This window comes from Caloenas nicobarica, chromosome Z (genome assembly GCF_036013445.1).
Source record: "Caloenas nicobarica isolate bCalNic1 chromosome Z, bCalNic1.hap1, whole genome shotgun sequence".
Lineage (NCBI taxonomy): Eukaryota > Metazoa > Chordata > Aves > Columbiformes > Columbidae > Caloenas > Caloenas nicobarica.
The window spans coordinates 47,509,617-47,535,215 of NC_088284.1; the positions used below are offsets into that span (position 1 = coordinate 47,509,617).

The 25,599-nt window shown below is 35.9% G+C and overlaps 1 protein-coding gene across 1 annotated transcript in view; it reads left to right on the forward strand.

Annotated features, from left to right (window-relative positions):
- Positions 1-14,988, forward strand: part of LOC136001661 (long-chain fatty acid transport protein 6-like) — a 39,164-nt gene extending 24,176 nt beyond the window's left edge. The window contains exons 6-10 of the mRNA XM_065656216.1: positions 8,249-8,339; positions 10,051-10,249; positions 10,857-10,954; positions 11,752-11,882; positions 13,955-14,988. Of these exons, the coding sequence (XP_065512288.1) occupies positions 8,249-8,339; positions 10,051-10,249; positions 10,857-10,954; positions 11,752-11,882; positions 13,955-14,131 (696 nt within the window). The 3' untranslated portion in view covers positions 14,132-14,988. The remainder of the gene's footprint in view (positions 1-8,248; positions 8,340-10,050; positions 10,250-10,856; positions 10,955-11,751; positions 11,883-13,954) is intronic.
- The last annotated feature ends 10,611 nt before the right edge of the window (positions 14,989-25,599 follow it).

Sequence of the window (25,599 nt, forward strand, 5' to 3'; positions counted from 1 at the left end):
GTTTGTTTTAATACCTAAGAACTCATCATCATGAAATAAACATGCAAGTGTCTTGTTCTGACAGTGTTCTACAGTTTCTGTTTAGAGCTTTTTTTCAAACAGTATATTTAGATTGCATTTTACTATGTAAATATTTGACACAAATGGGAATTAATGGTAATTAAAATAACATATAGGCAGATATAACTGTAAGAGATATTTTATACCTAGCGGCGACTAAACATAATTAACTCAAATGACTTTACATCTAATCTGTATCATTACTCACAAATTTCAAAGATAATACAATACAAATATAATCACTGTTGAGTAATTGTGACGGACAATACTTGCCAAGGGTATTAATTTAAAAATTCTATGCCCCTTTTCTACTAAGTCTACTGTATTTATTTGGTTTGTTCTAGGTTACTTAAACTAGAAAAAACAAGCTTTTTTTTCACTGCTTATTCGATTGTCTCTGTGTTGTATTTAATCAGCTTTGACAATGTCAACAAAGCTGTATTTCTTGGGGAAGAGGAATACATATTATTTATATCACACAGGGTGGCTGTGTGACATCCTTCTGAGTAAATGAAGAAGAATTTATCTCACCTTGAAATTCACAGATAGGATTTTTTTTTCTTTGGATCCTATTAATTCCATCTCCTAAATGGTTCGAGAAGTCAGTAAGTAACGTGTCGCAAGCTTTAGCTAATAATATGAAAGATTATTTAGCTAGGTTTTCCAGCAAGGAGACTAGATATTTAAGATGTTGTTATTTACACCAATTTTTATTGTTCTTGAAATAAAGATGACTACATGCATTGCCTAGAATTTGCAAATTAACTGAGATACCTATCTATACTGAGATACCTGTCTGTATATATAAATCCTGCTGACTTAAGTGTCATTTGTTCTCCTGAGTAGAACCGATAGTAAAATGTCCTGACAAAACTTTTTTTCAGAGAATGATGTTAAAATATTGTTTGGAAATACATCAGAGGTATCTTCTGGTGATGTGCAAGTAGGTTTCTAGGCAGTGTACGTTCCAAGGTCCACAACTTCGGCACAGCATCACCACATTACGATCATCACAGACTACTTGACATTCTTCGTTTCTGGGATAGGAACCCAGACTTCAGGAAGGAGGCTGGAAACACTCAGAAAAACACCACAAAAGCTAGTGTCTTTTTCAGAATTCGAGACAGAATTCCTGTCGAGAGCTCAGGAATTCAAGCAGACCGACTCTGCTGATTCTCTGTTCTGCATGACTGATGCTCTGTAGGATGCACGGTGGACATCTGGTGCTGGTGGATGTCTCTAGAAGGATACAGATCCACTACAGGAAATCAGGAATCTGGAATTTAGAGAGCAGTAGGTCGAACAGGAACCTCAGAGTTAATTTTTGTTTCAGAGTTTTTTAAGCTATGTGCTTTATTTTTTTTTGGTCTTAATAAATTATATATTTATTCCAAACCTGAAAGTACTGAAACTTGTTTTCAGTATTTCAAAACTTTTGACAGAGTATTGTCATAAGTCATTAACCTTTTGGAAATACCATGTAAAGGTTACAGCAGATAAAGGATTAGACTTGAAATTACCTATTTATTGATTTAATTATCTTTATTTTTAATCAAGTAGTGTGGGGGTTTTGCATGTATTAATAGTGGCACTTCATATGTCATTAACATATTCTGTTTGCATTTCCAAGATGAAGTAGAATTTGTTTTTTTTTTTTTCACATGAAACATGCTACCTTTTCCTCTTTAATAATTGGATTCATGATTTGAGTCAGTCACTGCAGACTGAGAGAAAAAATAGCTCATGCAAACTGCAATTAAAAAATAAATGAAGCTGTAACTGAATACTTGATCTCACTAGACGTCTTTTCTGTGATTTATATACTCTTCCAAGTTGGAACTGTTAGAGTCTGTGGAAACATCAGTATAGTCTGCTAAGATAATTATGGATTGTCTCTTTGTTTACTCAGTATGAATATGGAAAGACCATAAGATATTTTATGAACCAGAAAAAGCCATTAATTCCATTTGGCTTGGCTTGAAATCAATTTTATTCTGTCTTTTTCAGTACTCTCTTTTCCCTAGAAATAAATCTATAGTAAGTCTTCAGTTATTTCTGTAGTTTCTGTCATAAGGAAAGTAGCTAAAGCACATTATTTGTGAGCAGCCTCAATATTTAGCTACTGCCATGCTTCAAGGGGCCTGAGATGTACTGACTCTCAGACCTTCCCCAGTGTATATAGATTTGGCATTCTATGACTGTAGAGTTTGAGGGAAAAATGAAGGTTATCACTGAAAACCAAATTCAGTGCAGAGACAAACTGCCTCACCTTTGTTTCACAGGCATGGTTTGTCTAGCCAGGTCAGTGGGTGGATTATATGACCCATTTTATGCGGAAATAGAACTGCCCCAAATCTCTTCCAAATCAAGGAGGTTTCAGAGACTGCTCCAAAGCTCCATCACGAGATTTTTCATGAATAGTATGTTTTGATCCATAGCATTTATGGTTGTGCAACACAGACTGTCTCTCTCTGAAAGAATTTGTGTCCGTGGAACAACATGGCATATTAATATTACAATAGTTACATGTCTCACATTAACAGTTCTGCGATCTGTTAACTGCTGGGGCTCTGCTTCTGTCACCAGTGCAGCTCCTCGGGCTGGCAGTTCCTGCAGTCTGCTTCACGGCGCATGTTTGCAGGAGCAGCTAGCTCCCTCGTATGCTGAAGCAGAGTAGTGTTGACATGAACAAGGATTTAGATATAGTGCAGTTTCAGATAAGTCTGTAAGAGTTTAAGAGAGAGAAGGAGTGTTTAAAACATCACGAGACACACTTTCAGTTACTTTCCCTTTTTTATAAAAGTACATATATAAAATATTCATCTCTTCCAACCAAAATGGTTCTTTGATTCTGTGAAATGCTTAAGTGTGGGGACCTTTTATATGTATTTTTGATTACTCTGCAATCTGTAAGTACCACGACACTATTTTAATGCAATAGAAAAGTTCATTTTTGCTTATTTCAGGCATTTGTTGCATGTTTTTAAATACATTTTACAGGTTACAGATTATTAAACAATGCATTCTAAAGTGTAGCTGTTGTGTTTGGTTTACTTCAGTCTGAATGGCACCCACTGGATATCTAGCAAAATGTAAAGGAGAGCAGCTTTATTTCTAATTTGCTGACCCATTAATGATCTGAAATTGGAAAGGGAGACTGTATCTGCCGGAAAGCAGAGGATGGCACAGACAAAGCCCAGCCATACAATTCCTAATTTTTTTTCTTTCTTCAAAGAAATGCTACAACAACTTTTGAAACATTATTCTTTTGACATATGGGATGATATGAGGAGATACCTTTAGACATACTCTCCAGAGATTTCCTAAACACTTATTTATTAAACTAGGAATAGAAAGAGAACTGAGAAAAGGGAAAAGAGGCTTGTGTGTTCATGCATGTGGTACCGTAAAGGGGAAAGAAGAAACTTACTCTCTACTGGCATATTTGCACAGTCAGAATGAAGTACAGGCAGTATAAAAACCCATGCATACAGGCATTGAGCAGGTAGGTTCAAAGTATAATATTTTTAGCAGGGAAAAAGGAAAAGAAATAGGAAGGCGTATCTATTGTAGGTAATGGCAATGGCACAGTTTCTAAATGTGAAATGCAGACAAAGGTTACAGCTTTAAAAGACAAATTAAGCTCTCAGAATAAGCAAAGTACCTTTTCTAACAGTAATTGCCAATAAAAATACAAATACTTGTGATCAATATTAAAGTTCTACCTAACACATTTATTTTCATAATTTGGAAGACACAAGTTAACAGGAAGAAACGGATGAATGTTATAGCAGTTCCCAGACATCCAAGAAGCCACTGTGTGTGATATGTTAAGTCGAGGCAGAGCTCTTTTTTGTACTTCTTCATTTTCACACTATACTCATGTATTAGAAAGCATCGTTGTGGTATATGAATAAATCTTTCAATAATGATATTCATGTAGAGCAAATGAACAGAAAAGTAGAAGCCTCTGAATAGCTTTCTAGATGGTAAAACTTAAAATGTTTTAAAAATAAGGTAGTGTATAGATTAACATAGTAATATAATAAAATACCGTTTAATATTTTCATCTGGCATACATATGTAGTTAATATTAACAATTAATTTTATTATATATGATATATATATTGTGTGTGTGTATTTATGTAAATGGGAAAAATCCGTGAGACACTCAGTCATGTCTATGAAATACATATATAAATCTCTTTCTTACACTGAAATAAATTCTGAGTGATGCCGGAGAACTTGCAGTGGGAGAGACTAATGAGATCCAAGGAAGGTTTTAAGAAGTTGTAGCCCATAGCAAGTACACCTAAAAAACCCTGGCATGTAAAAAAAAATTCCAAAATTTATCTATAAATGTAATTTTTATTATTTTAAGCACAAGTATTCCAACTATTACTTATTTTCTTATATTACTATCTTACATTATGATCTTACAATCTATCTTACTCAAAACTGTATAGATCAAATTCAGCTTTGAGGTGAGAAATATTTAAATCTTATAACAAATCATAAATCATTTCAACATATACAAAATTTTGTCTTTCACACAGCAACACAGAATTACTATTGTGCACTTTTTTCACACAGTCATAGAGCTTAAGTGGCAGAAGAGATACTTCTAAGTTTCAAAGTAAATAAAGTTAGGTTTAAGCAAATCTTAAAACCCTGTAACAGTGGATTCACAGCAAGAACATTGGCCTGTGTTGATGCAAGCAATGGAAGCTCTTAAGTTCATTCGCCAATGAAAATTAATGTTGTTTCTGCTCTTCTGACTAGTTTTGAGCTAAAATAATCTAAGGTACTTCAAATGTATTTGATGCTATTTTTTTAAATATGTGATGATTCAGTTAATATCAAGCATAGCTTTAAATGGGTTTTTTATTGGTTTTGTTTACTTTGGCTAATAAAACTATTCAGAGGACCTATACATCTACTCTTTACTGGATAAGTAAGGCATTACAAGTATATTTGTAAAAAATTTGTAAACGATAATGATACTATGCTCCAGACTTTTTTTTCTTAGATTTCACTTATTTTAAGATGCTTGGGACTATATCTAGTAAATGTAATGCTTTGTTTTATAAACAGATCTGCTCTTAGAGAATTCAGCAATATCTCATTTCTAAGACAAATAACTAAATAAAAAGCAATAGCTTGTTATCTTTGTTCTCTGATGAAGGTTCTGTGAGCATTCACTGTAAGCCAAAACTTAAGGAATTTTAAAACTATTTTCAAAACAATATTTAAACTTGCATATTTCCAGTCAATTAAAAAAAGAGAGGGAGGGGGGATGCTGTTATTAGATAACATCCAGGCAGCATAGTAACAGCCAATAATGTTACAGGTCAACTCATTTTAAGTTTCAACCAGATGAACTATGCTTTTTGTTCAGTACATTTATGTGGTGCTTTACAGAGTAAATTGTAGATTAAAATGTTGAAGGCTGCATGGAGTACTATGTAAAAAGTATATGGTAATGCGTCAATAGCTCAGGTGCTCTTCTCCAATAAATTTTAAATAATGAAATAAAACAAATGTAGGCCTGTACCCAGACTATGTTTTGCACAGAGACAGGTTTTTGCACAGAATGTATATTGGCATAGTTTCGTTATGCATGTCTAAGGCAATATGTGGTGGTTTCTCCTTTTAATTATGTATTAGCATGACTATCATTTCAAAAAACTGGCTGGAATAGGCATAGTAAATAGTATAAAGTTGCAGGTACTAAAACATGTATGCAGCAAAATAATAGTAAAGTTCTTAACAGTTTTTAAATTATCTCAGATACTGAATTAAAATTTCTGAGTATTTATAACAACTTAAAATTATGCATTGTACAGACCAATATTTTGAAAAGACACAGCTATTGACCTCTGAAGGTATGAACACATAAAAATGAAACGGAACAGGGCAAACTGCTGTTCTAAACAAACACAAGAATATCAGAATGTTTTGTTTTATATAACTTCATTCTTATTATTTATATTATTCACTGCATCTGGTCTGTCATATTGAAACCTATTAAAGTAGTAAATATCAATGTAAAAAAGAAAGTGAAAAAGAAGAGCAATTAGACAGCCAAAAGAAAAGACTCTAAGAAAAAATGAGTTCTGTTTATTATTAAGACCTCCCTTTCTCTTCATCAATAATAATACAATTATTTTCTAATTAAGGTGAACTTTTCGGCTCTCAAATTCTTGACTTTGGTAAATGCGATAGTCTGTAATTCTTAAAAAAAAATATACCCTTCACTTTATTCAGAAAGTGTCCAATTCTTGGTTCATGACTTTATTTTGAATGTTATGACCTTGTCCCTTTGTTAAAAAGACCTATTCGTTTCAGACTTAAGAGTAGAAGGAAAACGCAGTGGTGAACACTGAAAAGACTCAGTGAAACAAGTTTGTCCATATGAGGCTGAAATTGTGTGCTTGATGTTTGATTCAAGTTGCTATTTATTCAGACTTCCTTGAAAATAAAATGATGTGGTATCACTACAGCAATGTTTCAAATTAGTTGCAGAAAAGCAAATGGGTATATGTTTTAGCGTTCTACCATTTGCTTCAGTCAATTTCATAACACCATCCTTAAATTATATTGCATTTCTTTATTGTGAAGAATTGCTGGTATGTATTCATATTTTTTAAAATAGTTTTCTCTGTGTGCTGTGAAGATAATTCTATATCCTTGGTTTGACTAGTTCTTAAATAGATTGCTCATATACTTCTATAAGAAAAGGAAAACCAGAATGCCAAGCTGGGCAAACTGAAGCCTTGGGATAAAAACTGCAAACACAGTGGTCCATGTAGTGTCAGGCATATGATAAGATGTCAGTGTCTCTCAAAGGCCTAATTTGGATTTATATCACAGCAGAAAAATGAAATAAGAATTAGACTTTGGATACTGGAGAAAAAAGTATTGCAGTTCCTGATGTTGACAAGAACATCTTGCCCTCTCCTTCACCTTACTCAGAGCCACATTCTCTGTGATCCTTATATAAGAGGAAGGTTAGCTGTAAAACATAACTGGCAGGTCAGTTAGGTCAGCAGTGACAGAACTCCAGGGTTCACAGTATTTCAGAAAAATGCAGAACTAACCCTGACATAACTGTGGAGCATAGACAACTACATAACCATGTCAAACAACATCAAAGTACATATCCTTCTGCTGGTGCTCACGCCAAGACTTTCCACTGTAAACCAGCCTGCAAAAGCTTGAGGGAAGAACTGAGGCTAGGTAAGCAAGACTGAAGCCCTAGATGAAGCAGATTTCCCTTTGTAAAGAGATCACAGAATCGTAGAATGGTTTGGTTGGAAGAGACCCTTGAGATCATTGAGTCCAACCATACCTACATCTAGCACTAAACCTTGTCCCTAAGAGCCTCATCTACACATCTTTTAAACACCTCCAGGGATGGTGACTCCACCACTTACCTGGGCAGCCTGTTCCAGTGCTTTCCAACCCTTTCTGTAAATAAGTTTTTCTTAATCTCGAATCTGAACCTTCCCTGGCACAGCTTGAGGCCATTTTCTCTTGTGCTATCACTTGCTACTTGGGAGAAGAGACCCTCGACACTACAACCTCCTTTCAGGACTCTAAGTACACAACATCCACAGTCTTTCCCTCATCCACTAAGCGGGTCACTTTGTCATAGAACAAGATCAGGTTGGTCAAGCAGGACCTGCCTTTCGTAAACCCATACTGACTGGGCCTGATCACTTGTTTGTCTTGTGTGTGCCGTGTGATGGCACTCAAGTTGATCTGATTTAGGCCTTTGTTTTTGCCAGTTGTTTTAGGTGCCAGAAGACCCCAAGAGCACTTTTCATATCAGCCACCACCATTAAATGTCAATTAAATGCCAGATATGCTTCTATTATCCAGACTTGTGTAGGCTGTTCCACTGATATATGGGTCCTGTAACTTACTTGTAAGAAAATTAACAAAATTACAGTTCTGTGTCTTCACCAAGTACTTTTGAAAGTTACAAGATTATAAAAATGTTTTGATGTTTCTTACCTCTAGGAAATGATGCAAGTTTCCATACAGAGTACTTTTAGTTTTAAATGCAGCTACATTCTACTTGTAGATGAGCAAGAGTGGAGTAAAGGTTTCCTTGCTTATATTTGCTACCACCAGATGTCACTGTGTAGATTAATAACTGATGACCGTTTTTTCTCTTTTTTAGCTTTTTTTCCCATTTGATTTAATCAAGTATGATTTCGAAAAAGATGAACCAATTAGGAATAAGCATGGTTGGTGTGAAAAAGTTAAGAAAGGTAAGTATGTATTGTAATAGGCTATAACAGTCTTTTGACTGTAATACAAATACTCCAGAGAATTTTTAAGGAGCCTTGCTATTGTGTTACAGTACTATGCCAACATCAACTATTACTCTTTGCTCTAACAAAAGCAGTATGATTTTTGATCTAAGACAGAACATTATTAAACATGCCAGTGCTGACACCAGAAGAACATAAGAGATCCCTGGACATATTCACAGAAGAGCAATGTTCAAATGTGATGATGTGATATTATCTCTGAATCTGTAGATAATGACCTCTGTGTTTTTTTTAAGGAAGTTAACATAGTGAGATGGTTGCCTATGGGATCTACAAGACTGGTGGATTAGAACAATGTGTTTTGTTGAGAGATTAAGTGTTCCTGACTGAGTTGATAAAGCTTATCTTTTTTCTTTTTTCCTTTTTTTCTTTTTTTTTCTTTTTGTTTTTTTTTTTTTTTAATAAATAGGTTGCTTGCTTATAGCTTTCTTCAAAATACTTATCGAATACCTGGTATCTCTAGGTTATACGTATTTTCAAAGTGTTTATCAGGTACTGAAGCATCTCTGTTATAATGTAGGAAGGTAACAGCTGTAATTTAAGTCCGGAAACTGAAGCGAAAAATTCTCATATTAAAGATCAAGTAGACAGCTTTAACAAGGAGCTGAAGCAGACTTTTCAAAGGAGTTAAGAGATTCTCTAACAGGTCTTAATCAAAGACGGTCACTTTCAGGAAGATACTGTTCCCAAAACATGAAATTTTATAGGAAATTATCTGTAGGGATTTTGGACCAATGTGTGATGGGTACACATACTCTAATTAGACACTTGGTCTAATTTTTTCTCCAGTTAACACCAGTCAGTCTGATAAAAAGTATTATCTTTATCTATAGTCTTTCTCTTACCCATGCCCTATATCTTCAGAGCATCATGGCTGCAGTTACACTACCAGAGAACAAAATGCTTTCACCTTAGACCCTACTGATTTATGGAAAAAAAGGCACAACTTTTATGAGGAGGCAGTCTTAAATTAAAAATTGTGCATACCCTTTGGACACATTTTTAGTTTTATATATTTTTATTTTTATAATTCTTATCTCTGATGCAAAGTAATGTAACTCTTAAGCTTTATTGTTCAGAATGTGCTTCCAAAAAGGTTAGTTCATACAACTACTCCACTTTCAGCAAACTACTACCCTGATACTTTGCATGCATAACAGGATAATCCTATCCCCATCTCTTCCTATTTTTTAGAAAAAAAAAAACTATATTAAAATTTTTATATTTCACTGCAAAGAGAAAGCAGTGAGGCTATACCACGTTAATAAAAATTCTTAAGGTGTGGGGAGTGGGTAATATTCACTTGAAGTGTTCACTTTGAGAGGATAATAGACCTACTGGTAAACTCACAACTGAAAGGTGGCAGTTCTGGGAGAAAACTGTTTGATAAGTCATCAGAAAGAAATACAAAAGGCTGATACTTTCAGTTGTACTGTGTCTCTGTGGTCACTTTGCATGTAGACGTGACCCCAAGAATCACGAAGCAGTAGAAACAGGTAAGTTTTTATTATTGGGTCTCATGTACTGAAGCCTGCCAAACTTGATTCCTGGTCCTGTAAAATCATATGTACCAAATGAATATTAATGTAAAGTACAGGAAATGTGAAATGATACCTTAGGTTTACATTCTTTCAACTTCTCCGTGTAGGTGAGGCTGGTCTTCTCATTTCCAAAGTCAATGCGAAGAACCCCTTCTTTGGTTACGCTGGTAATAAGAGACACACAGAAAAGAAATTACTCTGTGAGGTATTTAAGAAGGGAGATGTTTATTTTAATACTGGAGACCTAATGGTTCAAGACCATGAGAATTTTCTTTATTTTTGGGACAGGATTGGAGATACCTTCAGGTATAATTATTGTTTCTTTTCACATTTCTTCAAGAAAAACATGAACTTGCAGAATAGAATACTGTTCTTTAATATTTGTTCTCAACCAAAATTGTTCGGTTTATTACTACTGTGATGTAGTTTATAATGACCTTGAAGTACATGATAGGGGCTTAATTTTGTAAAAAGTGTTCCCGTGGAGCCTCATAGCTAATTTCCAGAATGTTTTATATGAATTGCAGCTCTTAGAACAGTCCTTCCAATGAGCACAGTGACTAGCGATGGTTTTGCTTAAAGCAAGGAAGATGGATAGGGAAGTGGAGAAAAATGTATGAAATAGTAAAGACTGGTCACATTTGATACATTTAGATACATCAAAATGTTAAAAAACATTATATCAGGTTATGATAAGCTTTCATTGTGCTTTATACTGATAGCTAATATCCAGTACCATTTGAATTGCAAGCATTGTCTTCTGGTAATCAGATCAATATACCAACATGACACGTGGGAACAAATTTGAGGTGTTGTTAATCTGAAACGAAGGGAGTTCCTACTAAAGTGAATGTTTTTAAAGAGGAGGTTTCCATATGTTTTCATGGGATTAAACTATTTTTGCACGTTTTAGATGGAAAGGGGAGAATGTTGCAACTACAGAAGTTTCTGACATCATCGTAATGTTGGACTTCATACAAGAAGCAAATGTGTATGGTGTGTCTGTGCCAGGTAAAGGAAGCTTTAGCTGTATGTTTTTCTTCACCTAGGTTAGTTGTTAACCCTCATAGCTCCTTTATTTCATGTTTTAAACCTATGAATCACTTCTGATTGATTCATCTGTTCAATTCATAGCTACAATGTAGATGTAGATAGTGAAAATATCACCAGATTGTGAGTGAGCCAGTGAATCATGCATTTTTATATGTATGCAGTGATGCATATTTTTGAAAAGTTATCTTTCATGAATTTGGTAGCTACATAACCTAAATAAAAGTTTAAAGATTTATTAAATTGGCATTTGTGGAAAATCCACACATCTGTGTGTCAAAATAAAATGTCAATAAGGTAAAGATCAAAATAACTCTAAAAAGTATGAAGACATTCTTCTGTCTTGTTTTCACTTAGCCTCATAAACCACAGGTGTACTACAAAACCAAGAACAACATGAATAGTCAGAGAAATACAGAATCACAGAATGGTTGGGGTTGGAAGGGACCTCTGAAGATCATCTAGTCCAACCCACCTGCTAAAGCAGGTTCACCTAGAGTAGATTGCACAGGAATGTGTGCAGGTGGTTTTGAATGTCTCATTCTTTTTCAGCATTATTGTTTAATTGATCACTTGAGCGATCTCCAAATACATGTAATACCATATAAAATGAGAATGTAATCTTCCAGTTTTACTGAAACTGGGAAGATACGGCTATCAGTTTATTAAGGCACTACAGTTCTGTTTTGTAAGGTTTCTCACTAAAATGTCAACTTCATTCATGTTTCAAAATTCTCGTCTCACTTCCTTTCCCCCAGATCATGAAGGAAAAGCAGGAATGGCCTCTCTTATTTTAAAGCAGAACACATCATTAGACTTGGAGCAAATGTATAAGCAAGTAGTGACCTATCTACCAAGTTATGCTTGTCCTCTTTTTTTAAGAGTCCAGGTAAGCTGAATTATTGCACAGTGCATATGGACATCTCTATCATTTGAACATAGAAAAGGCTAAACAAATAACAGAAAGTGCTTGTTCATATATAACTTGATTAGTTTTAGAACTGGTCCCATTTGCCGTCTTCATTAATGGGTTCCTGGGAAAGGAATTACACAAAAAGTCAATAAAATTTGCAGATTATGTTAAAATGGGAGGAATTGTACAAATGAGTAAGGAAAGAGATCATACAAAAGGATTTAAGGAGATTAGAAGCATGGACATGGGAAAATAAAAAGATTCAGATAGTAAAATGTGAACAATTACATTTGGAGAAAATAATCTAAAATCCATTTTATTCAGTGGAAATGAGAGAAGAGAGAAGTAAACCTAAAGCAAGAGGCACTGATTGTGCACAATAAATGAAATGTTATTTGCTATGTAATATAATGGCAAAAGTTAAAGCATTTGAAAAGATACTAGGTAAATTGAAAAGGTGAATTAAAAATGTACGTTATTATTGTCACCACCATAATCACTAAAATGATCCCTGTTTGTGTGCTAGTACTTTGCTGTCATAACTGTCCAACTTGGGAAAAAAAATAGTTCCTCCTGCAAAGAGTTAAAATGTAAATGTAATACAATAGACTAAATATGTGTAGAAAAAAAAAGGAGGGTACAGAAAACATACAATACTGATCATCACAATAAGTGAAGTCTGATCAGCATCTTCATTTCTGGTGTTTTGAAAACATCATGGCAAGGGCAAACAGAAAAATATTTTTGAAGATATTTATGAAAGAAGTCTCCTAAGGCTGAGGAGAAGATGAAAAAAAAAAATCATTGTTTGAAAAGAAGAGTTATGGAAGTTCATTCCCTGGGCCAATCAGAGATCGCATACTGATTCAGAACAAAGAGGGGAAAAGAAAAAGACTGTGAAGAACCTTGAAATTGAAATATATATGTATATGTATCTGTCTCATAAGTCCAGGAAGATACCCTTTGCAGCAGCATTCTGATACAAGCAAGATTACACTTCAGGGTGTTGCAGTAGTCAGTGTAAGAAATTATGGGAACTCAGTCTAAATTTATTGCTATATAGATGTACAAAAAAAGCCTTTATGCTGGGTAGAAGGAATCTGAATCTTGGATGTAGCCTATATCAAGTATCTGGAACTTTGATTAGTAGTTAAATGCCTGCATTACAGATGAGTTGCTGTTGGTACTGCTGCTGTTAACCAAGAAAGAAGGTAGTGGGTGGAACTTCAAGGGAAAAAATTAAAAACCTATCGGGCTTGATCTGACATGTAATCACACTTTAGAAGATGGCAGAATGTTTCTTAGACCAGCAAAATCAGGTAGATACCATCAGGAGGTAGATCTGGAGTAGATATGATAGCTCTCTGAGTTGTTGGAGATAATACTTCATTTTTCGTTTTGGATATTTTTTGCATCTACATAAAAAAATAAAGACAGAAGAGAAGATAATGGAGAGAGGTCATAAGGAGGGGCTGATAAGAGGTAGGGAGGATAGAGAAAACAGTCTCACTACAGATGCCTCCCACTGCTTTTTCCAAAGGACACAGTGACACTGAAAAGAAGTTGGAAACATAAAATTTATGCTGAAGGCCAACTTTTATTTGGACCTGGCTGAGTATGAGTATGGCTGATTTAGTATGTGATTCTTTCAACCCTTTATTTAAGGTGACAATAATCATAAAGAATATCCTTAGCATTATCAGTAAAAAGTTCTTGATAATGACAGCTTTTACTCTCGCATTCTTTAGGATGTGTAGTTTTATAATGCATACAAATGAAGAAGATAGATTGTCTGTGGCAGGCTGTGGCTACACCAAATGAGACACTAATGAGACACTGCATAACAGTGCAAAAAGCAATGGGCAGTAACTTTCTTCTGCCATGTCTCTGGGTGTTGGCCGATAGCAGCACGGAAGTTCTAGTTTTCTAGCATAATGAGAATAAACCGTATTAAACTTACATTAAGTAAGATTTTCAAAACCCAACTTGAATGTAAGCAAAAGGAAGAAGCCCTTCTATTGTAAAATAAATCTTTCTCTCTTCTCTAGGAAAAAATGGAAATGACTGGAACATTCAAACAACAGAAAGTTAGACTGGTGGATGAAGGTTTTAATCCATCTACGATTACTGATCCTCTCTATTTTTTAGATAGTTCTAAGAAAGCATATGTCTTGTTATCCAAAGAAGTACATGAGATGATCTTATCTGGGAAAATGAAACTGTAATTAACCTAATAACAGGCTATTAAGGGACAACCTATATGAGCTACTGAATGAAAAAACAGTAATATTAATTACCAGTATTTATACATATTTATCCAGAATAATATTTTAAATACTTGATATTTACATTCAGATATATCTTGTATCTTTCCTCACTTGATCATTATTGTTCACTAATAAATTTTTACCTCTTGAGACCACTTTCTAGGTAAATGACCTATAAAATGTGACTGAAATCTATTTTAATTTTGGAATCTAAATGCTGAATCTGATAGTTTTTCTCAGTACTAAATGAACATGAGTGATAGGTGCTATGAAACATAGTAAAAAAAAGATTCAACATATAAACATATTGTGACACAAGTTGTTGCTTCTAGAGAGAGAAAATAGGCCAGTAACATCTTTTTTTAAATGTGGTTTATATTTCATGTATACTTCTGAATATATATTTTAAGAAATAAAGGCTTGACAGTGGTTGGAAGAAAAAACAACTCTTCTGCAGAGGACTTTTCTAATAGAATGTAAGATAAAGAGAGTGAAACAGAAGAAAGCCCTCCAAACAAACCCAAACCTGAAAGGTTTATACTAATATCGATGCTGAGATTTCTGTTGTTATCCATACTCTTTCATTTGCTAAATGGGTTGTTTGGAGTGTCAAATTCTGAAGACAGAGCAAACTTGTGTTAAATGATTAGCAGCAGATCAACAACAGGCAGAGAAAATATGCACACTTTATGGGGATAATCACTTATATAGCATAAAAAGAATTATTACAGCACTTTATGTTAGACATACTGACTAAAAGGTAGTTTGCTTAACATTATTAATGATTGCCAGAGATTATTACTTCATGTGTATAAAATATAGCAGAAATTTTAAAACTCTAAATCATATGTTCTAATGCATTGCTTTTAAAATTTTTAAAATAAAGTATCAGATTATTTTAACCAGATTTCATACTGTCTCAGTTTGATTTAAGTCTGATTGCATAAAGTCTGTTTTGTAGCCTGTTTTGATACACTACTTGCATGGTGTCTTCCTTTAATGGATCATGATACAGCTTTGATGAGCGAGAAGCAGTATCACAGAATACTGAAAAGGCAACTATCTTCAACACTGGGCATCGTAAGTCTCTCTTCTGTCATAACCGTGGTATGAACCCAGGCTCTTATAAAAGAGTAGGATGTAACATACATAAAAAACTATATTTTTCTTGTTTCTTTCTAGTTTGTTCTTCCAAATCATGTTTTTCTTTCATGCTCTGTCCATCATGAGGGCAGCCAATTGGTGTTTTGGAGCTCTGCGGTGTATTTCAGCAGTAGTTAGCTGGCTTGAGCAGCCTACAGGTGTTTGTTTCCCAGCTGTGCCCACTAAAGAAATACAGAATTCCAGCAGAATTCCTCCATGTTCCTTAGTGTAACCAAGACAGCCTGGGCAATCTGCCTCTTTTAAAAGGCTAATAAAAGAATCCTGCCCCATGCAATATCTCAAGAAATAGGATGCTTATGACATGAAGAAAATCATAAAAGCAGAATCTACAGAACCATAGGCTCCATATTTCCTAAGAGGAAAACAGTATATTATTTTCAAGCCAATAGTTTTCTTTCTTTTAGCTGGTAGGTTAGGTGCCAGCAGTTTCATGTTTCTGAAGCACGTTTCAGCAAAATGTCACATTTCCCATGGATATGTGATTGTTCAACAGGCACTGAAGTTAGGCTGAATCATAATTATGTCAAACACCAGGAAGGGCTTTCTTTTCAGAATGAGAAAATATTTGGGCTAAGCTCTTAGTTTCCTACCCTCACACCCAGATTAACATGTGGAATGGCTGAGGGATGGGGCTTGAGTGTCCCTGCAAAATTATGCCTCAGTATTTGCCTGGGAAGTTTCATTTCATGTAGCAGGGGTAAAGAAGCAGCTGAGAGTGGCTGAGTTGTGGATGGAAAACTGGACTGCTAACCTCACATATAAAAAAAGGAGGGAGACTAAAATAAATAAAGGTAATTATTTTTGAGATTTAGCACATATATCTTGAAGTTTTCTTCTGCAAATATGGATGGTCAATGATGTTGTTTATGTTTAAAAAACCAAGATTGGAATGATCATTTAGGGAAGGTAAAATTCTATGAGGGTAAAGACATAACCACTCTCTTGTCCCAGTGAGTCTGGTACAGTTAATAGTTATAGTCTGGATTAATTTTCATGAATCTTTCCCAGGATCTCCAGGAAATGGTAAAAAAATGCAAAGTTTCTAAGCAGATCATGGCCTGAATTATATTCTCCTCACCCAAGTCAGGTAGATACAGCTTTTCAAGAGATGAAGCGTCTAAAATGGCCCTCACACTGCCAGCTGCGTTCCCATAGGTATAGTTGCCACTGTAAAGAATGTATGTCAATTGGCCTACAAATTCCTTGCAAGTGACATACAGAAAATGTCTTTACCATTGGTTTTACTTTTTTTTTTTTGTGGAGGGAAAAAAAGAGGTAAAGGGAGGAGCAGTATTGTTCACATGTTTAAAATTGAAAAATACTGGATGACTATGGGTGGAAGACAAAAAAGACCTTCTACTTAAAAAAAAAAAGTGATAATACATTTTCAGTAGCCAGTCACCAGCTAACAACGCCACCAGTAAGCTGATATGCATCTTCACACACAGCAGAAATTATAAGACATGTACTAGTATTTATGAAACTTCATTAAGTCAAAAATAATTTCAAGCAAATAGTGTCCTGTTTAAAATTTGCTATCTCAAAAAATGTTACTTGCAGTAAAATTAGGTGCAAAGACTCAGCAGACAGCCAAAGAAAGTTTCGCATGAATAGTAGTAATTTTAGGAATAAATTTAGTGTGACGTGTATTATTAGCAGTACTGTCAATAACTGACAGCATAGTCTGCTAATTACTTTCACCGTAAGGGTAACATTAGAAGATCATCATATTGTGTCCTGTTATTCTAGACATAACACCTTAAAGAATACCCCAGAATCATATAATCTATTTGTCAAATTAAGGATATGTTGTACCTTACACATCATACCCTTAATTTGACAAATAGATTATATGGTGTAGGTGGAAATGCTAATTTTAAATACATGAGGTCATTATCAGAGTGACATGAAATTCCAGTATCACTAACAAATCCACAGGTTGTCCACAGCCTGAGAATCTTTTACCAAAACAGTCTTCATTCAGTTTCTCCAAAGACTGCATCAGACACAGTCAAATGGTCAGGAATCGCATTTGCAATACAACAAATACACACAGACCTGTTTCCTTCTGGAGCTGTTCCTGGCACCATGAGGTTTGCATAGTTCCCATTAGTACATAGTTCTGCGTTAGAAGTGGAGGGTTTTGTATGTCAGCTGTACCATATACAGGGATAATGAAAAGGGCACTTCGACTGGCAAATCCCCCACTTTGTTGTTGTTGTTTTTATTGTTGTTGTCTTCTTCAAGTAACTGATAATGTTATGCTCACAAAACTAATTGTTCTTGCAAGTATGTACAGACAGTATTGCCGTTATAGGACTGGCCAAACTAACTGATGACTTTGTGACTTTGTTGTACTGATCAGCACAATTTTCATTCAGTATTCTTTTTTTTTTTTCTTTCCTTTCTCATTCATTCTTTTCTCCTTCTCCTTGCTAATAACAAAATATACTTGCATTCTTAATTTTTTAAAGAATTCGTAATAATAAGTTAGGAACAGAATATAGCCATGTTGAAACTGGACATGTTACAAGGGAATTCTGTTGAACGCAATAGTACTGACTTCCGTAATCTGGACACATTTTTGTACTAGATATGTGAAAATGTACTCAGAGCTTTCTAAAAAACCATTGGACTAGTTATGTTCGTGGCCTTACTGAAACTACAGAAATTAAACACGCAGACTTTACCAGGTAGCTGCCTTAGAAATTCTGGTGAATTACTTCAATTTTTCTCCAAATGCAGGACATAACAACACAAATTTCAAAAATTATATAGAATGCCAACATAATTAAATAAAATATAGTTAGCTATAAGATCATTAAACACTTGCCTAGCTACCCTGTTGTTTTTTTTTTTCCCTGAAGTTACCGCTACTAGACACCTTGAGTACTTTTCTATTAACTGTGTTAATACTATTCTGTATTAACACACCTGTCTTCTATTATATGCTAATAGTTTTCTCCACTGAGTGGACTGCACTTTAATAGTAAGAGACTATACTACTGTTTTTTTTTTTCACTGGATATTCTTTTCTACACATATTTTCCAGCTCAGGCAGTAACAGCTGTGCTATTCCAGTCCTAGTTCATGAGCAAGCTGTGAAGATGGATTGTATTCTTTATGTATGAAGATGCATTTTTACCAGTATTGTAAAAGCGTGAATTTAAACACAGATCTCTGGAGAGGAATGCCTGAGCATTAGCTTGTTCTACCAGTTTCTTGACATAAAACCATGTAGGAACAGGATGCTATGCATACACATTTGCATTAGTAAATAAGAGCCCTCGCAGATCTAGTTTTCAGCTAATTTTGAATCATTAGGCTTCTTGGTAAGTTAAGAATATTCATAGACAGCAAAACTGACATTAACATCGAAATTGTCTTCTGACATTTAACTTTTTTATCAAGGAAAACTACCAGCTATTGTCTTTAGTGGATGCATAAAAAGCTAGTTATGTCATTCATTCAAATGTCAAACTAGAGCTTTAAAATTAAAAGGTATTTATGTCTGTCAGCTTCTAAAAAATGGCATGTGTGAACTGTAGATTGCTTTCCACTTCACTAACATTACAATTACATTTAATACTTCTAAAGTGTAATTCTGTTGTGGCTCTAATTAAATGAACATCATGTGTGTAGCTGAAAAAGGTACCTCCTAAATATCTCCATTAGCTGCATTTCATGGTGCAAATTTTTGATACCTTTCTTACATTTTTAAAAATAAAGTTGTTAAAGAAACTGCAAATCGTCAGTAAACATGGTATATCCCAAATTAGCCACTGCAATTTACGGAACTGGAGGTGATTAAGCCAATCAGACAGAGTGAGATACAGGAAGGAAAGTGAAGGTTTCTAACCCCTTACAATTTCCTGGTAGATAGTAGCACTTACTCCTGGCTGTGTAAGGTTTCATAAGAAGGTGGGATGAAGTCCTTAACCTGTGAAAATTCTTTAAAACTAAGAATCAAACATTAGCTATGAAGATTTGGACTGTACTTCAGATTTGTAAGTGAATCCTTATCTCTGTAATAATCCAAACCAAGGTCTTGGATACAGACAGACTAAGAGACTATCATTTTGGAAATGATAGCACATGTTGAAGTCCTCCTACTTGGAGCCTTTCTACTTATAACCTTCCACCTTTTCTATCTTTTTTACTGTTTTAAGCATATCTATATCTTTACAAATACATATGTACTTATATATTTATCTATTTATCTATATATAAAGCAAGAGAGATTTAAGTTCCTGCTCCATTAGAAGCCATCACGCTTACGAGCAAACGTTGCTCATCTTTGAAGCTGAATAGCTGAAGGAAATAGAGTGGCTACAGGCATTGTTTCAGTGCCTAGCTCAAGAGCTCAAAATGCTTCACAGACATCATGCTGGATAATAGTGCCTTAAAAAATGTAAGGGGAGAGTGATATGCCTGAAAACAACATCCACAAAAGTCAGCTCAAAGAGCAAGAACTGCCTAAATCAACTAGTAGGGAACAGTGAGAGGAGGATTATGTCTTAAATCCGTCTCCTGCCAGCACACAGAAATTTAATTCTCATGTGCTGGGAGCAGAGATATTTGAGGTCTCTCCTGGAATTACACAAAACCACGTTTTTTTCAAATGCTTGTAATTCCACAAATTGTCAGCAAAAAAATAGTCATATGTATTCAGTTCAGTTTTGACCCAAGCATTTCATTAGAAATATAAATTAGATAGGAGAGGAAATTGCTTAAAAATTGATGGCATGTAAAAGCACTGTAATCAGTCATATATCACTGCAGTAACAAAGCCATATTCTGTCGTAAGATGAGGAAAACCTCTTTCACAGTATAAGCAGTATGACTCAATCTCCATTTTCCTGACACAAAAATACAATTTTTATGAAAAGAAGCTTACATCTACCCAAATACCTGTAACCTGCCATTAAAAAACTAGTTTTGTTGGAAAATTCATAGTTCAAAACATTAGGTATGACTCACCTTTGCCTTAATTCTTGTCCATATAGCCTATCTCTGCTACAATGAAGAGTCCCTATGCCATTTTTCAGGTATATCCTGAACTAGTTTGGGGTAGTAAACTCTGTCCAGATGTACAGATTATTTTAAAAAGCCTTTTGGCTTCCTCTTGTGCTATATTCAAACTAAATTTTTAAAAGAGAAATGTGGCATACAAGAAAGCAAAATATTGTTAAATATTTTTGAGATCACTCACTTTGTTCAGCTAGCTCATAACATTAAACAAAAGAAGTCTCTCCCTAACTAAAATGTTGATCCTATAGTCTGTATTTTTCTTGAACCTCTCCATATGATGTTCAGTATAAGTATGGTTCTTCTTAGACAACATGTGACCTAGTTAAGATAATCTTTGCCTTGCTTTGGTAGATAAAGACCAGCGTCAGAAATGGAGTTTCTAAAAACAGTTTCTAGAGAAAAACAGTTTCCAGGACTGAGTGAGGACCATCAGTGATTTACCAGTACCTTTTTTAGATGAGTCTTTATTTACACAGCCAGGCTGTGGATGATAATTACCCTCGTGATAGCTGCACTGCACATGTTCTGTTCACAACTCTCACAATCACGTTCAAAACCTGTATAATCAGGGATCTGCAGAATTTAAATTGAAATAATTCTTTCCATATACCATAAAACACAGTATCTCGCCTAGTGTCACTGCCATTGTGTCTCTGTTTAATACATAAAGCTGTTATGTATTCTCAGTACAGGGGTCAGCAGGACCTTGAAACTGTACAGTGAAATCAACTGAAGCCCTACACCAGATAGCACAGGGCCCACCGCATTTAATAAAATATTTAACCACAGATGTATGACTCATTTTGAGGTCATTGTGATGAAACAATAGTTCTATATAGTTGTTTCTTGAGCTGCAAAAAACCATATTTGCTGTGACTTTAAGACTGGAGTCACCCAGAAGCAGTTATTTGAAAAATTTATGTCAGGTTTCCAAAACTGCAGGGTTTTTTCAGCCTTACTACATGTTTTTCTGAACAGCTAGGATTTGTATTACAGCTGCTAATTCACACATCTAGCAGCTGCTGGTCCTCACGGAGCTTCTCTCACTGTAAATCCTTACAGAGGACAGAGCATCATGCCTAGCAACACGGGCAGCTCAAAGCCACAATCCTGTGGTCAGCACTGAAGTTCTGCTTTCCTTTTCCTTTTCTAAACCCCAAGTAACACATATAATAATTACTCTTTGAAGAAACCCCCAAAGATTATTACAAAGAAGGGAAAGGATTTCAGCTATTGAACTCTTAGTAACACCACCAATGCCATTCAGTTGAATAAACTGCAAACACACAGGGAATAATTTTGGTCCTGAATATTCCATTGCATCATTCTTTATTAATAAAACCCCGTTCAGATTGCTGATTTTTTAGCTCTAACTTTCAACAACTATTCATTCTACAGCCCACCATTGAACAAACAGCCACACAAACCCTACTCCTAGCAGTAGGAATCCCTGAAAAAGACGAAGAACTTCAAGTAAAAAATAAAGCACATTTTCAGGTTTTTTCTTCAGCTATTTTCATCTTTGGCTTTTCTTTGGATGTTACAGCACTAAAGCTTGACTCAGGAAACAATTTTGTAACTACTAAATGTCTCAGACACATTTATGGTTTTGTTTGCAAAATGGGCCAATTGCCACTCAGCTTTGTTGTTATGAAGATACTAACTAAAAATATCTGTGCTCTGGACCTCTTCTTTCTCCTATGTTCTGTTATTCTAGCTGGGGGGGGGGGGGGGGGGGGGAAGTTGTTAATATTAAGGAAACAGGAAAATAGGAGGCAAGTTAATGCAAAATGACTCATGGATTAAGGATTCCTGGAATTAAACCTATGAATCTCCTGAGGAATGAAAACCACATTTCATTCAGTAGCTGCTAATGCAGAAGTTTGTCAGGCAGATGTTCCAAATGACAGTAATCAAGTTAGAAAGCTTTTGAAAGTGCTCTTGAGTTAGTAAATTACATCCTCAGAATAAAATATTTAGAACTGGGAAACTGAGGATTTGGGTTATTGGTTTAAAAATAGATACAATGGAGATTAATGCCAACAGTGAAAGAGCAGACAGAAGTTATATTTTGTCCTTAAAAATCTCCTATAGTTTCTTCTGTGTTACAGTTTGCTGATAAAACTCCTAAGAGTGGAACTATGCTCTCCAATGTAGGTCAGAAAGCATGTCAAAGAGGAAAGCACGTCAAAAGAAAATGCAAAGGCAAAATATGATAGAAGCACCTTGTTGGTTTGGATAGTTATTCGCTCAGAGAAAGGAACAGAGAGGGCAAGAATTCAGTTGGTTTTAAACTAACACTACAAAGTGTAGCCTGTCGTGGTTTGATTGCGGGGTGACAATAAAACCGTGGCAGATGTATTGTTGACCCCCTCTCCCCTGATTTTCCCCTTCAGCCCCTCCCTCTCCCCCCTTCCCACTAAGGACAGGCGATTGGGAGGGAAAGAAGGACAAAGAGAAGAGAGGTGGAAAAAATTAAAAAGGTTTTACTAATGCTACCAATAAAAATAGAGAAAATAATACAAAATACACAAAACCAATCTTGAAAGTCCCGGCAACGGCTCCGGCAGATGTGGGGCTGGCACCCGAAGTCCTGGACTGGACTCCGCAGCCAGCTGGAGCTGGATTCAGTCTGTCACTGGGCCTCAGTTCACAGGGACAACTCGCAAGGTCCTCTCCCAGTGTCGGCCATAAGGAAAAGGGACGAGATCCTCGTGATGCCCCACTTTTATATGAAGTATGACGTGAATGGGATGGAATACTTTAGTTGGTCAATTTTCAGTTCACCGCCTGCTTGCACATCTCGCAGGATGCATCAATGATTATCAATGACCTTGCATTCCATTGCTATGTCTACCAAAACATGTACCTAACTTTCAGGAAAACCGCAGTAAGAAGACTTTAGCTGACAGGGAAATTCACTAAAAGAGAAACTTGTTTTTAACAAAACCAGGACAAGCCCTAAACAATCTCTTAGTATTTTTAAAAGCTTAGGGCTAACTTGCTCCCCTGATGACATATCAGCCAAAGTTAGGTTTCGTACTTCATGCTACACAGTCGGGGGCCCCGTGTCAGAACGCTGCCGGCACCCCCAGGCTCTGGAGGCTGCCCCCCCTGCCCGAGGCCTGGCTGCCGGTGCCAGGGAGCTGCTTCCAGCCTCAGGCCTTTGAGCTGTGTCACAGGTATCGCTGAGCGCAGACAGGTACCTGGCTGATCCCAATCCTGATCTGCCGCAGCAGCTTTCCTGACTTGACCTTAGATCTGCCTCATCACACGAGACTCGTCTGTTCCTGAACTGCTCCGCTTTTCTGGTCTGACTGCTGCAGGACCGTGTCCTTGCTACTGAAAGCTTCGCCGCCGGCTGGCTTGCAACCACCCGCAGCTCCCAAGCAATATTTCCCTGGTGGAATAGCCCACTTGTATGGAGGAAATCCTTCAGTTATTTATAGGATGCTGAAACACACAGCTCAGAGGGTTTTGCAGCTCATAAAGACAGGTGCATTAAGAAAAATAATGCTAGTCACTATTCCTTGAGGCTTCTTTTGATTTAAATATTGCCATTAGCTGAATTTAAAGTCTTCAAGGAGCTGACTAAGAACAACTATGCAGAACCCAAGAGAAAAGAAACAGTTACTGAAAGCTCAGTTCTGTTCTCAGAATGTGACAACAGGGATGATTTCAACTTATCTTTGATAGCTGAAGAAGTCTTGCATTGTCCTGACTATTAAAATGCAACAAACACTTTCCTTTTTTATTAGTAAATGTAAACTACTGCTTTGGTTATTACAAGAAGGTCATACAGTTTACAATTAGAAGCAAAATAGGTCTTAACATAATAAAACCGTAATTGCCTGAGAAAATGAATAGCACCTGTGATTCCATGCACATCAGTTACAAAGAATAAACCAGAGAGTACAGTTCAAAAAATGCAACTATTCCCATTTGTGGAAGAAGTGTCACATCCTACCAAAAGTCTTTGAGCTCAATTCACATCTTCCAGCGTGGAAAAGGCTACCACAGTGTACTGATGAGGAGGGGCCTGTCCTTCTGCTAGGAACCAGGCATCTCACCATAAGTCTTCTCTTCCACTCCTAAATGTGACCTGCTCTCTCTGAAATCCTCCTGGCAGGGGAAGCCCTTCTTCCAGGGCCATGCTTTAGTACCCCTGTGAGTCACAAGTGAACTGCATCATGCTAATGAAGTTTGTGCACACTCCACACACACAACTGCCCAGAAAATCTTGCCCATGCTACCACAGCTACAATCAATGGCTATGTATATAATATTACACCAAGTGCGTAATATTAGATATTAGTATACACATGTATACATTAGATATTGGTATACACATGTATACATATATTACAACTATTGTGCAAAAAAGCAAAAGCCATGGTAGCTGGGGACACAGACAGGGTGCCAAAGCATGAAGTCAATGAAGTAGAGTGTAACTGCAGACAAGGCAACAAAACTGGGAAGCGAGCTGAACTGGCAGCCACTTATTTGTGAATAAACAACCCATTTGCAGGAGAAAAAATGTTCAAACTTTGAAAAACCTGGTTACGTGGGGAACCTAGACTTGTCTGTTAGCTTCCCAGACCTTTATCCAGCCATTTAGACAAACTGGAAAAGGCCAATAACTGCTAACAACATGAATGAAAACAAAAAGGTGGCACATTAGACATGTGACTGCATGAAAAGATATTGCCTGCTGGGTAGTGTATGAACTTCCAATTATGAGTGCAAAGGGTTTGTTGAGGTTTTGGAAATGCTACAGCTCCCCCAGATGCAATTGTTTAGAAAAAAATTCTGCCTTATAAACAAAACAAAAACCCAAATGAAGTGGCTTCTGAATATACAACAGGATTACAGGAACTAGGAGAGTTCTGTTCAACTAGAGAGAAACTACACAATCCAAAGAAGGACTTGCATAGAGAATTATTTCAACGGTACTTTGTGACTAATGCTTATTTGATCCAAAAATGTGCAGGTCACCGAAAGTGTAAAAATATACTGTGGGTCAATCAAAAGGCACGGTCAAAACAATATTCCCTATGGCAACTGGTGTCCCGTGGGACCAAACATTATTGAGTCAAAGTAAAAAGTAAGTAGAAACTTCAAGTAACCCACAAAATCTAATGCATATAAAGATGATGGAAGAGTGACTGCAAGAGATGCAGATCAATGCAGATCCATAAAGGAAATGCTGTAAGTTTTCAGGTTCATCAACC